At 60.1% G+C, this 12,032-nt stretch overlaps 1 protein-coding gene across 1 annotated transcript; it reads left to right on the top strand.

The window, feature by feature from the left end:
- Positions 1-1,716: 1,716 nt before the first annotated feature.
- Positions 1,717-11,688, top strand: CAP1 (cyclase associated actin cytoskeleton regulatory protein 1). The gene is made up of 13 exons (XM_084300843.1): positions 1,717-1,785; positions 4,010-4,121; positions 4,323-4,423; positions 5,015-5,092; positions 6,587-6,730; positions 6,838-6,923; positions 7,457-7,562; positions 7,669-7,846; positions 8,521-8,708; positions 8,914-9,037; positions 9,140-9,222; positions 9,773-9,916; positions 10,284-11,688. Exons 2-13 carry the CDS (start codon positions 4,028-4,030, stop codon positions 10,365-10,367), a joined length of 1,410 nt encoding a protein of 469 aa, XP_084156969.1. The 5' UTR covers positions 1,717-1,785; positions 4,010-4,027; the 3' UTR covers positions 10,368-11,688.
- Positions 11,689-12,032: the final 344 nt, after the last annotated feature.

Raw genomic sequence — 12,032 nt, 5'->3', positions numbered from 1 at the left:
CAGCTCCTTGCGTGGTGCCTGGCCGAGCAGCACAACAAAGGCCCTATTATTTTCCCTCTTTCAAGAGGGAAGGGGGGCGGAGGGAGGAATGATATGAAAGTGCTGGCTGCGGGATCGGGGACCTGGGGCTGGAAGCAGCTGGGGAGCGGGGAGCAGGGCCTGCGGGTGACACCCAACACTTCCTCCCCGGCGCTGATCTCTGTGGGTATTTATACCTTGCTCTCACATTCCCCTCTCCAAGCAGAAATCCCAGCCCTGCCGTCCCCTCAGCAGGGGCAGGGAAGGGCCCAGGGCTGGGTGAGGACAGCTGAGAGCTGGGAGCTGGGGCTGTTGCCTTGAAACGTGTGTCACCAACAGGGAACGAGTGGGGTCAGCACCCAAAGTCCCTCTGCAGGGCCCTGGGGCTCAGGGCTTGTGTTTTCTTCCACTTCTGGGTACCAGAATGGAGCCGGGGCTGTAAAAGAGGGAAAGGGCAACAGGGCTGGGACTGCTGAAAGGGGTCCTGCTGCCACCAAGGCCTGGGCCACGGGAAGGAGCTGGAGGGGACAGGTCCCACGGAACCAGGGGAGGCAGCCCCAGCCCCGCACAGAGCTCCAGGGCCCTGGCTGGGTGTGCGAGGAGCCGAGCTGCTCCTTGGCACTGCTGCTGCCGGGGGATGCGCGGTGCCACCATCCCCTGGGGTTTGAAAAATCGCCGCTGCTTTTCTTTTTCCAAGTGTTTTGACAGAAAGCAGGGACATGCCATTCTTTGCCTCCTATTTTCTGTCTCTGTGGGATTCACAAGGAGTTTCTGCTCAGGATTTTTTTTTTTAATATTTTTGCAGCCAGCTGAAAGGACTAAAAGCATCCTGAGCTTGAACCCAGGCCCGGACATTCCTGGCTGAGCCACCTCCTCTCGTTGGGGCTTTTAAGAAAATGGATGGGGAGGAAAAAAACGGCCATGGGAGGTGACAGCACCGAGCCCTGGCAGGTGTCCAGCCCCGAGGCGAAGCCCACGTCTTGCAGCCGTGATCACCGGGGGCTGTGTGATCACGGAGGGCTGTGTGATTACCGGGGGCTGTGATTACCGGGGGCTGCCGCTCCAGGCACGAAGAAACCCCCGGGCACGGGCAGTGGGTGCAGAGAAACCGGGGCTGGGCACGGGACGGAGCCGCTCCCCGCAGCACCGGGGGGCCCGGGGGGGTCTGCCAGGGTTGTGCCGTGCGCCCCGTGCCTCCCCCGGGGCCTCCGGGCTGGCTGTAAGCCCCTCCGACCCCCGGGTGGGCGGCGCGGGGACCCCCGTGGGGCTCGGCCCGGGCTGCGGGCACGGAACCGGGCACACGGCGGGGGCTGGGCGGGGATACGGAGCCCGCAGGCGGCGGGGGGGACGGGGGGACGCGGGGACGGGGTGCGGGCGGTGCCGGTGCGGCCTCCCGGGGTCGCCGTGCCCCTGTCCCCCCCGGCCGCGGTCACCCCCGGGCAGCGCCCCCGGGGCCGGGGCCGGGCTGGGGGGAGGCGGCCGCGAGCTCCCCCCGCGGGCCGGGCCCGGCCCTGCCGCCGCCGCGAGGCCCCGCCCCCAAAATTAAACCACGCCCCAAAACCTAGGCCCCGCCCCCAAACCGAATCCCCGCCCCTGTCCCGCCCCTCGCCCCCAGCCGCCAATGGCGAGGCGCGGACCGCCGAGGCCCCGCCCCTCCGCTCGCGCCGCGCCGGGCCGTGCGCACTTCCGGCGCGCGGGGCGGGGGCCGGAAGCGGCGGGCGAGGAGGGTGCTGGGCGGCGGCGGCAGCGGAGCGGCAGCGGCGGGAGGTGAGCGGGGGGGGGCGGGGGGAGGGCTCCGGGCAGGCCCCGGCGGCGGGCACGGAGCGTGGGCGGATCCCCGGGGCCGTACCGGGGCTGGGGCCGTGTCCGGGGGGGCGCCGAGCCCCTCCTGGGCCTGGGGGCGGCGGCCGGGCCCCGCCTCGCCCCCGGCAGCGCCTCCGCGGGGAGCGGGGGGGCGGCCCCGGGGCCCGACGGGGTCGGTGCGGGCGGCGGCAGCAGCCCCGGGGGCAGCTCGGCCTCGGAGCTGCACCGGGGGCATTTAACGGGCCCCGTTCCCGGGGGTCACCGCTCCCCCGCTCCGCGGCCGGCCTCCGGGAGCCCCTCCCGGGATCCCCCCCCTCCTGCGGGGCGGCAGCTTCCCGGGGCCGCCCGTGCGGTTCCCGGCGGTGCCTTCTCTCCGCTCGGTGCGGGTCCCCCCTGCGGACCGCCCGGCCTTGGGGCCGCCCGGTGCCCGTGCTGGGATTTTTTTCCCCGCTCGGTGCCGGTCCCGGGTCGCAGGCCCCGGTTGGCGGCGTCAGCGGGGCTCCGGCCCGGCCCCGGCCCCTTCCTGCTCCGCCCGGGCGGGGTCCGCAGCTGGGAGCGGGGCAAAGAGCGCGGGGAGGGCGAGGCGGGGGGGAGCGGGGCTGGTGTCAGCTGCGGGGCCCGGCACTGCCCTGCCCCCGGTGCCCGTTTCCCCGGTGACTCTCCTGGCGCCTCGTCCCGGTGCTGCCCGTTAACCAGAGACGAATCCCCCGGCGGCAGCAGGCTCACACCCAGCCCTGGGCTCGCGGCTTCCGCCAGGGGAAGCCCCAGGGGCCCAGGAAGGACGCGTGGGGGGTGGGGGAAGGAGCCGGGGGCTGCAGGAGCGCTTCCTCTTCTGAAGGCACCGATCCCGCGGCACGGCCGGGCCCGGGGCTGCTCTCCCGGCGAGCCCTGTGTCACGGCAGCCCCTCTCCCAGCCCGGGGAGCTGCCCTGCGCTGGGCGCTGTGCTCGCTGTAACCCGGCCACCGCATGCAGCTCGTGACCAGCACCGGGGCTGATTAGATTAGAGCCCGGTGGGGATCATCAGAGCAGAAAGCAGCTCCCTGCGCCCTGCTGGCCTTCCCCATGGCCCCGGGGAGCGCCCTGTGCCCTGCTGTGCTCCGGGGGCACGCTGGACCTTCCCCAGTGGGCGGCTCTTTGGGGACAAAATGCTGCTTTTAGCGTGTGGGGGGGGGGGGCAGAGCCCTGCTCTTGGCTGCGCTCCCGTTGTGGACGTGGGCTCTGCTCCGGATGCGTCCCCGGCTGCAGCAGAGTGCTGACGATCCTGCGGTCGGGGTTTCTACACTGTGCGGAGCCAAAAAAAGGCTTTCATTGCTGCTCATCGCACGGGCGGCCGCCCACGAGGTCCGGCCCCTCCGAGCTCGCAGCTCCTGGAAGCTGCCGCTGCCTGGTCCTGCACAGAGCAGGGCAGGGAAGCGGAGCCTTCCCCACAGAGCCTCCCCCCCGGGGCCTCACCACTGCCGTGGGCGGGCAGGGCTGAGAACGGCTCCTTTGGTGCCGCTCGTGCCTAACACCGGGCTGGGCTGAGGGGGCTTGGGAGGAGAAGCCAAGCAGCAGCGAGAGCCATGGGCACAGCTCGTGAGGGGTTGCTGCTCTCAGCTCCTTGTGCCGAAGCAGCTTTCCTGTGTGGTTTGGATCCCCCGGCTGGTGGCGGGGAGGCCGAGCAGGGGCAGCCCGGCTCGGTGCGTGCCAGCGCTCTGTGCCGAGTGGTGCTGGGGCTACAAACACCCCGGGGAGGCGTTCGGGGCTCCGGGAGGTCCCCGCGGGCTCCTTTGCAGAATGAAAGCACCTCGGCCCTGCAGAGCCCCGGGCTCCTCCCAGCGGAGCGCTGCTGTGTGATTTGCTGGGCGCTCACAACCGGGGCTTTGCCCAGTAAGCAGCCGCGGGAGGCTGGGCGCAGACCTTTGTTTCCCTGCGCTGTCAGCTCGGAGCTCCCGCAGCCTTATAAGGGTAAGGAGCAGTGGGACGGGGAGGATGTGGCCTTTAAGGAGCGCCTGCGGCGATACCAAACGGCCTCGTGCGTGGCTGCTCACGGCCAAACAGCCCTGCCAACGCCCGGCTGCGTCACCGGGGCTCGGGGCCGGGTGGGATCCCTTCTGGGGCTGGCAGGGCTGGTAGCAGGCAGCCGACAAACACCGGGCACGCGGCTCTCCTGCTGCTGGAAGATGCGAACACGTTGTGTGCCTGCAGGTCGTGGACAGAGCAGGCATGGAGAGGCTGGTGGAGCGGCTGGAGAAGGCCGTGCAGCGCCTGGAGACGGTGTGCCAAGGCCCCGGCATGTGTGGAGACGGCTCCTCCCAGGGTAAGGCACCGCGGGGCCGGCCGTGCGCAGGGGGAGCGCGTGAGTGCAGCGGGGCTGCGGCTGCTGCCTGAGAGGAGAACTTCCTGCGGGTGCAGCGCTTCCCCTGCTGCGCTCACTGCGTGCTGTGGGGCCTGCTGCCCCCTCCCCAGGCTGTGGTGATACCCACACGGTGATACCCGTGCTCTGTGTCCTTCCCCGCAGGCGTGGCTCAGTACGTGCAGGCGTTCGATGCCCTTCTGGCCGGCCCGGTGGCTGAGTACATGAAGATCAGCAAAGAAGTTGGTGGGGATGTGCAGAAGCACGTAAGGAATCGCTCTCTTCTCCCTCCACTCTGAGCAGCTGCTGCTTGCCCCTCGGGGCCGTGTTTGCTGTCCGTGCCTGCGTTCCTTTAGCGCTGTGTTGAGGGATGCCAGTAACCCGTAAGGATTCGGAGAGGTGCCCAGATAACCTCAGCAGTTTGCCACCTGTGCGTGCCGTGAATCACCCCCCTCAGACCCTAGGGAGTTGGGCACCCGGCCCTCTCCTTGCAGGCCTTGGTGTGTGCTTGTAGGCAGCCTGCACACTGCCCAGCCACCGCTGCTGGATTCCCCTTAGTGCTCCCTGAGAGGTGCCTCCAGGACGTGCTGCTGTCAGACAGACACATCACACGTGCCTTCACTACCAGAAATCCAGAGGCCAGGAGAACGATCTGGCCCAGCACCGTGATGTGTGTGGGGTTAATGGTGGCAGCTCTGCACTGCTGGCTGCTAACCTCACCTGCCCAGCGTGCCCAGTGTCTGGGATCGGCACAGCCGCTTCCCTGTAGGCGAGGAGCGAGGGGCAGCAGGAGCTCGAGTGACTGCTGGTGTTAGGCTGGGTACGAGGGAAGCTCTGTCACGTTTCTTTGTTCTCAGGCTGAGATGGTTCACGCAGGCTTGATGAACGAGAGGTCTGTGCTGGTGACGGCATCGCAGCACCAGCAGCCAGCAGAGGTAAGTGGGAAATCTCCTCAGGAAACTTGGGTGCCCCTAGCTGAGGGTGGGGGGTGGCTGCAGTTTGAGGGTGATCTGGGGCATTCTGGTTGCTCTAAGAGGAACCAGAGGCTCGGAGATGCCTGGATCCATGCGGCACTTGCTGAAGGTGTGAACTGCTGTGGGTGCTCGCCCAGTGCTGGGCAGGATTCCAGAGGCTGCTGCTGAGAGCTGCAGAACTGGCATTTCCCAGCCATTAAAGCACGAGGCTGTGTCTGTCAGAGCAGTTTGGGAACATCACCTCGCAGCTTCCGTCCCTCTCAGGTTCCACCTGGCACCGGGCAATCTCTGCTCCCCAGGATGCAGAGCAGCCAGGAGCCAGTGGGGTCTGAGAGGTGCTGCTCGTTCTGTGGCACTCACAGACCTTCAGGTGTGAAGCTCCTGATGCAGAACAGGCTCCTGTCTCTCTCGAACGGTGTCTGGATGACAGCCAGGCTTCTAGGGTTGGTTTGTCCTCAGCAAATAATTTAACACTGCCCTAGGCTGCCACCTCAGCAGGATGTGTGACCGAGCCTCTGATTCTGCGTGCGTTGGCTTTTCCCTGCTGGGAATTGTTTCTCCATGAGCAGCAGGATCCCACCTCGCTTTTCTTTGCAGTCATTGCCTGGCTCACTCATGGCTTCTTGATCACTTGGTAGTGGTGCTGGGCTGGAGCTAGTTCAAGCTGCTCAAAGTATAGCCTGGCCAGCGGTCCTTGGGACCTCTCTGTTTTCATCTGAGCAGCACGACAGATAGCAAAGAGGAAGTCAAAGCTCGCAAAGCAAGTTTTGCCCAAATTTGGCCCTCACTGCTGCCACCGCAAGGACACTTCCTGATCTTAAAGGAAAGAGAAGTCGCCTAAAAGGCAGCTCTGGAAACGTGTAGCTGTTTGCCCTCAAAAGACTTCTGAGCACTCGCATTCATCATTCTGAGTGAACAGCATGTAAACAATTCTTACCGTTCAAATATTAAAGGCTTGGATCGACTTGAGAAGTAATTTGGATCCTGAAGTCTGGCCTGAGAGGTTTGTGGAGAATCTCCTGTGACTCTGACTAATGCAGGCTGCAGGTCTCAAACTGCCTGCAGAGCACCCCCTGCTCTAAGGGCTTAGGAAGGAGAGGGAAAATTTGACAAACTGTCTTAGAAGAAAAGAATACAGGGAAGGCAAATGCTATTTCTGTCCTTGTTACTAACGAGCTTTGTCAGTGTTTCTTGGATCGCACATGAGTCACAGTTCTTGGCGTTCTCCCATGGTGCCAACCCAGCTGGGAGCTGTGACTTCAGCCCTGGAGGGGCTGGGTCCTGGGACCACGCTGGGCTCAGGGGAGGGCCAGGCCTGGGCAGGAGCCGTGGCAGCACCGTGGCCCAGTTGGAGTCTTCCTCTGAATGACCAGCAGCCCAGCCAGGCCGCCTGTGAACACGTGGAACTGCTCCAGAGCAGCACTGATGTTCTTAATTGTTGTCCCTCTTGTGCAGAATGTGTTCTCGGCACTTCTGAAGCCGATTTCAGAGCAAATCCAGGCGGTGCAGAATTTCAGGGAGAAGAACCGTGGTAGCAAACTGTTCAACCACTTGTCGGCAGTCAGCGAGAGCATCCCAGCGCTGGGCTGGGTGGCCATGGTAAGGGCTGCACTGGGAGCTGCTCTCCTGGGGCGGGTGGGAAGAGTGGCTCCCTGCTGAGCCAGCCCCCTCAGCTGCTTCGTGCCAACGTCTTCGTTCTTCTTTAGGCTCCGAAGCCTGGTCCTTATGTAAAAGAAATGACTGATGCTGCCATGTTTTACACCAACCGGATCCTTAAGGAGTACAAGGATGTGTAAGTTCTCCTTTTCTCTTCCAGACGTCACTGAAACAGCTACGGGCTGTACGGGGTTCACCGCAGTACCTAACCACAGCTGCCTCGGGCTTCAATCCATTCCTCTTGCTTTACGGGCAGGGTGTGTTTATAAAGCCTCCTTCAGCTGTTCTCTCCTGATCCTTAGGGCCAAGATTCCTTGCGTTCACGTTGCAGCTGAAATCTCAGCAGCAGCTGTACTGCTCTTCTTGCCTCAGCATCGGCTGGTGGCTGAGCTGCTCCCCAGGGCAGTGAGCTCGGGGCAGTCTCGTTAGGATTACCACAGCCCTCAATTAAAATAGGCCACAGTGCAGAGCCAGGCCTCTGGCCTCCTGCCTGCAGGTGCAAGATTAATCCCGAAGCTGGAACTCGGTGCTCAGGTGTGAGATTTCTGTGCCAGTCCAGCTGAGTCCTGCCTGCAGCCTGAGAGGGAGGGATGTAAAGATCTCTGTATAGCCTGTGGGTTCTGATGGTAAACGCGCCTGCTGCCTCCTCACGATCTCCTTGCATCCTAGAGATAAAAAGCAAGTGGACTGGGTGAAAGCTTACCTGAGTATCTGGACAGAGCTGCAGGCCTACATCAAAGAGTATCACACCACGGGGCTGACCTGGAGCAAAACAGTAAGTGCTGCCTGCGTCTGCGGGGCTCCCCGGGCGGGTGTTGCGTGGTTATTGCAGCAGACGTGGAGCTTGTGCAACGGCCTTTCCTCTTGCTGGCCTCTTTCAGGGTCCTGTAGCAACAGAAGGGGCTAAAGCGCCATCCGCTCCCCCCGCAGGGGCTGCGCCGCCCCCCCCGGGCCCTCCTCCCCCTCCTGCTCCTGCCCCCACGGGCTCCAGCACCGACGACTCTGCCTCCCGCTCGGCGCTCTTCGCCCAGATCAACCAGGGGGAAGGCATCACGGCTGGTGAGTGGCGCAGGGCAGGGCAGGGCGGCCACCAGCAGGACGCTGCTGTGCTGTGGGTCCCACCAGGCTGGCCTTTCGGATCCCTGTTTTGCTGCTGGCCCTGAACACACCTGCTTCTGGGAGGGAGGCTCAAAACAAAAGGCCATCTGCTCTGAGCGGGAGGCTGGGAGCCAGGAGCGGCCCTGAGGCAACTCGCAAGGACAAAGGGAGCCCGGCTGAGTTGTTCTCAGCCTCGTCTGTCAAGGGGAGCAAGAGATTAATTGCTATTTGGGATGGAGGGTGGGGTGGGGGGGCTCTCCAGTTGCGTACCTGTCCTGTCCAGTACCAAAGGTGCGGTTTCACACCTCACATCTGCACAAACCTCCCCTTGGTGTGCTGCCTGGCTGGCATCAGGACAGATGTGGCACAGGTGAGCTGCTTGGCTCAAGGCTTCTTCCAGCTGCAGAGTGGAACAGCAGGGGGCCTTCTGGTCCCACACAACGTCCTCATCAACGTGCTTCAGGGTTTCTGGCTTCCTCTTTCACTTGTCACTCGTGGCTGGGCTCAGCTTAGGCCCAGACTCAAGAATATATCTGTGTTCTGAAAAACGTCATCATGCTGCTTACTGATCTCTGGTGTTTGGGAAACTGCGCTACCAGTGGAGAGCTGGAGCTCAGGCTTGATTTCTTTTGCAGGCTTAAGACATGTTTCAGATGACATGAAGACCCACAAGAATCCAGCACTGAAGAACCAAGGAGGTCCCATAAGAAGTGGACCCAAACCTTTCACTGCTCCCAAACCAGCCTGTAGTGCTAATCCTTCCCAAAAAACCTCTCCGAAGCAACCTGCATTGCTAGAATTAGAGGGCAAAAAGTGGAGAGTGGTGAGTGCCTGGCATCAGTATGTGTGGGTGGGAGGGATGGGAGCTTACAGCAGGGAAGGGGGCTCCTGAAGACCTTTTGTGTAAGATTCATCAGCCCGCTGTTGCATGTAATGAATTCCTTTTTAAAAGGGCTCCACTACCCTGCTGTGCTTATGGATGAATTGGTCTCTTCTAAAAATAAAGCACGTTTTCCTCTCCTTTTCAGGAAAACCATGAGAATGCCGCTAACCTGGTAATCAGCGATACAGAACTGAAGCAAGTAGCTTACGTCTTCAAGTGCACAAATAGTACACTCCAAATCAAAGGCAAGATCAACTCCATCACCCTTGGTAAGCAGAGCTACCCTGAAAACTGCTGCTCCGTGCTGGTCTGTTTGCAGAAGGCTGAATCTCCCCAACCTTTTTGTGAGCTGCTCTGTCTTGTCTTTGCAGATAACTGCAAGAAGCTGGGTCTGGTGTTCGATGACGTGGTGGGCATCGTAGAGATCATAAACAGCAGGGACGTTAAAGTTCAGGTGAGCGTCTGCGTCCTGCTCTCTGCCCGGGGAGTGATGCTGCACTGCACAGCAGGGCTCCGGTAGCATCTGCTGCTCTCAATAGCTGAATTTCCAGAACAGGAATTTGCACCTGTGGAGAAGGCTCATGAAACGCCTTCTGTTCTACTGCTCTGCAGCTGAGCCTGCCCAGCCCTCGGGAAAGGGGCTGAGATTTGTCTCAATGAGCTGCTTCAGGGATCTAAATAAAAGATCCGTCTCTGTGAGGCAGGCAGCAGGATCTGGCTGCCAAAGTAGGAGGCGAGCAGGAGAACGAACGTGTTCTGATTCCAGTTTTGGTATCTGATTTGGGATGGGCAGCTTGCCCAGCCTTTCCTTTGGTTTTGTTCTTGAAAGACCAGAACGAGAAATAACCCTGGGTTACTGCCAGAAGTGTGGGTACTTGAGCTCAGTGTGACGCTGGTGGGGAACTGGAGTCAGACCTCTTGCCTTGAAAACCGCTGCAAAAAGAAAAATGTGGCTGCCCACTTCCTGCTGATGCTCCTCTCACTGCTGCTTTGTTCGCCGCTAGGTAATGGGTAAAGTGCCAACAATCTCCATCAACAAAACCGACGGCTGCCACGTGTACCTGAGCAAGAACTCCCTAGACTGCGAAATCGTCAGTGCCAAGTCATCGGAGATGAACGTCCTTATTCCCACGGAGGGCGGTGACTTTGTAAGTGTTATTTGTGCACTCGCTGGGGATGGGGGTCTGCTAGAGGAGGCGGAAGGCGTGATGCTTTGAGACCCGCGGGGAATAGCAGCTGCAGTGAGGTCTGGAGGTACAGTTCTAGCCTTGGGGGGTTGTGGATGGTGATGGGAGGCTAAAATAGCAAACCAAGCTGTTTGTCTGTACGCTGGGACTCCTGCTGTTTGGTGAGGGTTTCCTCTGCCTCAAGATCCCTGGGGGGCAGAACAGGAAGCGTTTGGTGCAGGAGGGGACGTGGCATAGACATAGACAAGTGCCTAAAGCAGTGGGACCAGCTGCTAGTTTCGGTCCCAAAGGAGATGTGTGACCACAGATTTCTGTTTTCACCCTCCAGACTGAATTCCCTGTCCCAGAACAGTTCAAGACGCTGTGGAACGGTCAGAAGCTGGTTACCACTGTGACGGAAATTGGTGGCTAAGCAGAACAGCTCCAAGGCTCACGCCCTCCCCTGGCCCTGCTGTGGGACAAATCTGCTTTCAGATGATTCTCTTAGATTTCTTGTACCTTTCTGCTCTCAAACTGCTTCTCTTCTACCCGAGAGACACAGCTACCTGCCGTCACTGAGATACCTCTGGCTGGGATGTGGTACAGGTGGCGGGTCAGTTATTGTCCACATCTATTAGCAGGAAGGTGTATTTCCCCCCTCCCCTCGTCTGATCTAACTGCACCAATTGATCATGTCAGATTTTGGGTGAACTTCACAGCCAGTACTGGCGGTTGGCTTTCAGAGTGTTGTTCGGGTTTTGTTTTAATTTTTGTATTGCCTTTAAGCAAACTGTTCACGTGAGAGAGGAGTGTTGTCCCCTTTTTAACAAATACTCTTGTCTGTTGGGGTCCAGAAGTACGCAGTTGCCATTGCAAATGTCTGAAGCTCCTGGAAGCTGCTGCTTCCAGCCCTACCTACTAATCAGTGGCATTACAGGACATGGCAATGGCTTTGTTGGACCAAAGGCTGAGGACTTGGGCCATAGCATTCTACCTTGACTTCCCTTTCATCATTCCTACTAGCTCAGTGCGTTTCTGACTGTGCCATGACAGGAGGCTTTTTATTCACCAGTGCCACAGGAAGGCTGCGGTGAAGCCGCTGCAGTTTTCCCCCTCGGCAGTCTGGCTGGTAGCTTGGAGCTGAGCTCTCACCTCTTCCCGTGAGCCCTCCACCCTCAAGGGAATCTTTACCCCAGGGCTTCCTGCTGGGAGCAGCTGAACTCAGGTTCAGCGTTCCAGGACGGTTCCGAACCCGGCCCCTCCTGCAGGGGCAGGGTCTCCTCCATTCCAGGTCAGTAGTGCAGTGTTACCCCTACCCAGGTTGGATCGCGTTGGTTCATCGCTCTCCTCCTCCTCTGCAATCAGTCACCCCTGCCTCCCCCCAGCCTCCCCTTCCCCCTTGCTTGGCTCTTTCCATTGGTGGAAGCTCGCAGCCTCTGTTCCAGGGCCCTGGAGCAGAGTGATGGATCCACCCCACAGTACTGTACTGACCCACAAAGGGAGCTGCACGTGCTTTGACCTTCATTTTTCCAATGCCTCGGGTGGCATAAGCATATCGTAAATGCATTTCCTTGGTAAAGTGTCAATGTTCTTTTTCTCTAGGACAAAACTTACAAAAAAATATGCAATTTTTTATTTTAAGACTGTCCTGTGACTTGTACTCGTCTTCTCCTGAGGCTTGTGAAAAATAAAAACCTTTCTTATGTACTTAAGATTATACAGATGATAGAATAAAGTTAATGCCAACTTGCTCATTACAGTGTCTCCTGCTTGCTCTTCTTGGAGGCAGAAGAGGACTTGGGGGATGCGATGCCCCTTGCTGCCTGGCCCTGCCTGGGTTGCCCCGGGGGGTCCCGGCCTTTCCTCAGCTCTCCTTGACTCACGGCAGCAGTTGTCACACTGCACCTCTTGTGTCAGGTGGTTAGATGTAAAGGTCTTTATTGATTTGTTGTACAAAAGTGCATAAAAGAAGCCATTAGTTGAAAACGGTTCAAGCTGTTAATACCCACTTAAAACTCCCCTTTCCCCAGAACCCCCTAAACGTGGTCTCTTTCCCCAGCCTGACTGATCTCTCCCCTGTGTACGGCCACCTAAGTCT

Source organism: Netta rufina (assembly GCF_964035555.1).
Source record: "Netta rufina genome assembly, chromosome: 23".
Lineage (NCBI taxonomy): Eukaryota > Metazoa > Chordata > Aves > Anseriformes > Anatidae > Netta > Netta rufina.
The sequence above is the reverse complement of the archived record's forward strand: the minus strand, read 5'-3'. Positions and strand labels throughout refer to the sequence as shown.

Excerpts from the sequence above, each read along its gene's own strand:
- CAP1 (XM_084300843.1), top strand. The coding sequence starts at position 4,028 with ATGGAGAGGCTGGTGGAGCGGCTGGAGAAGGCCGTGCAGCGCCTGGAG. Across the intron at positions 6,924-7,456 it reads CTTAAGGAGTACAAGGATGT|AGATAAAAAGCAAGTGGACT; the intron begins GTAAGTTCTCCT and ends CTTGCATCCTAG. Across the intron at positions 9,038-9,139 it reads GATCAACTCCATCACCCTTG|ATAACTGCAAGAAGCTGGGT; the intron begins GTAAGCAGAGCT and ends TTGTCTTTGCAG.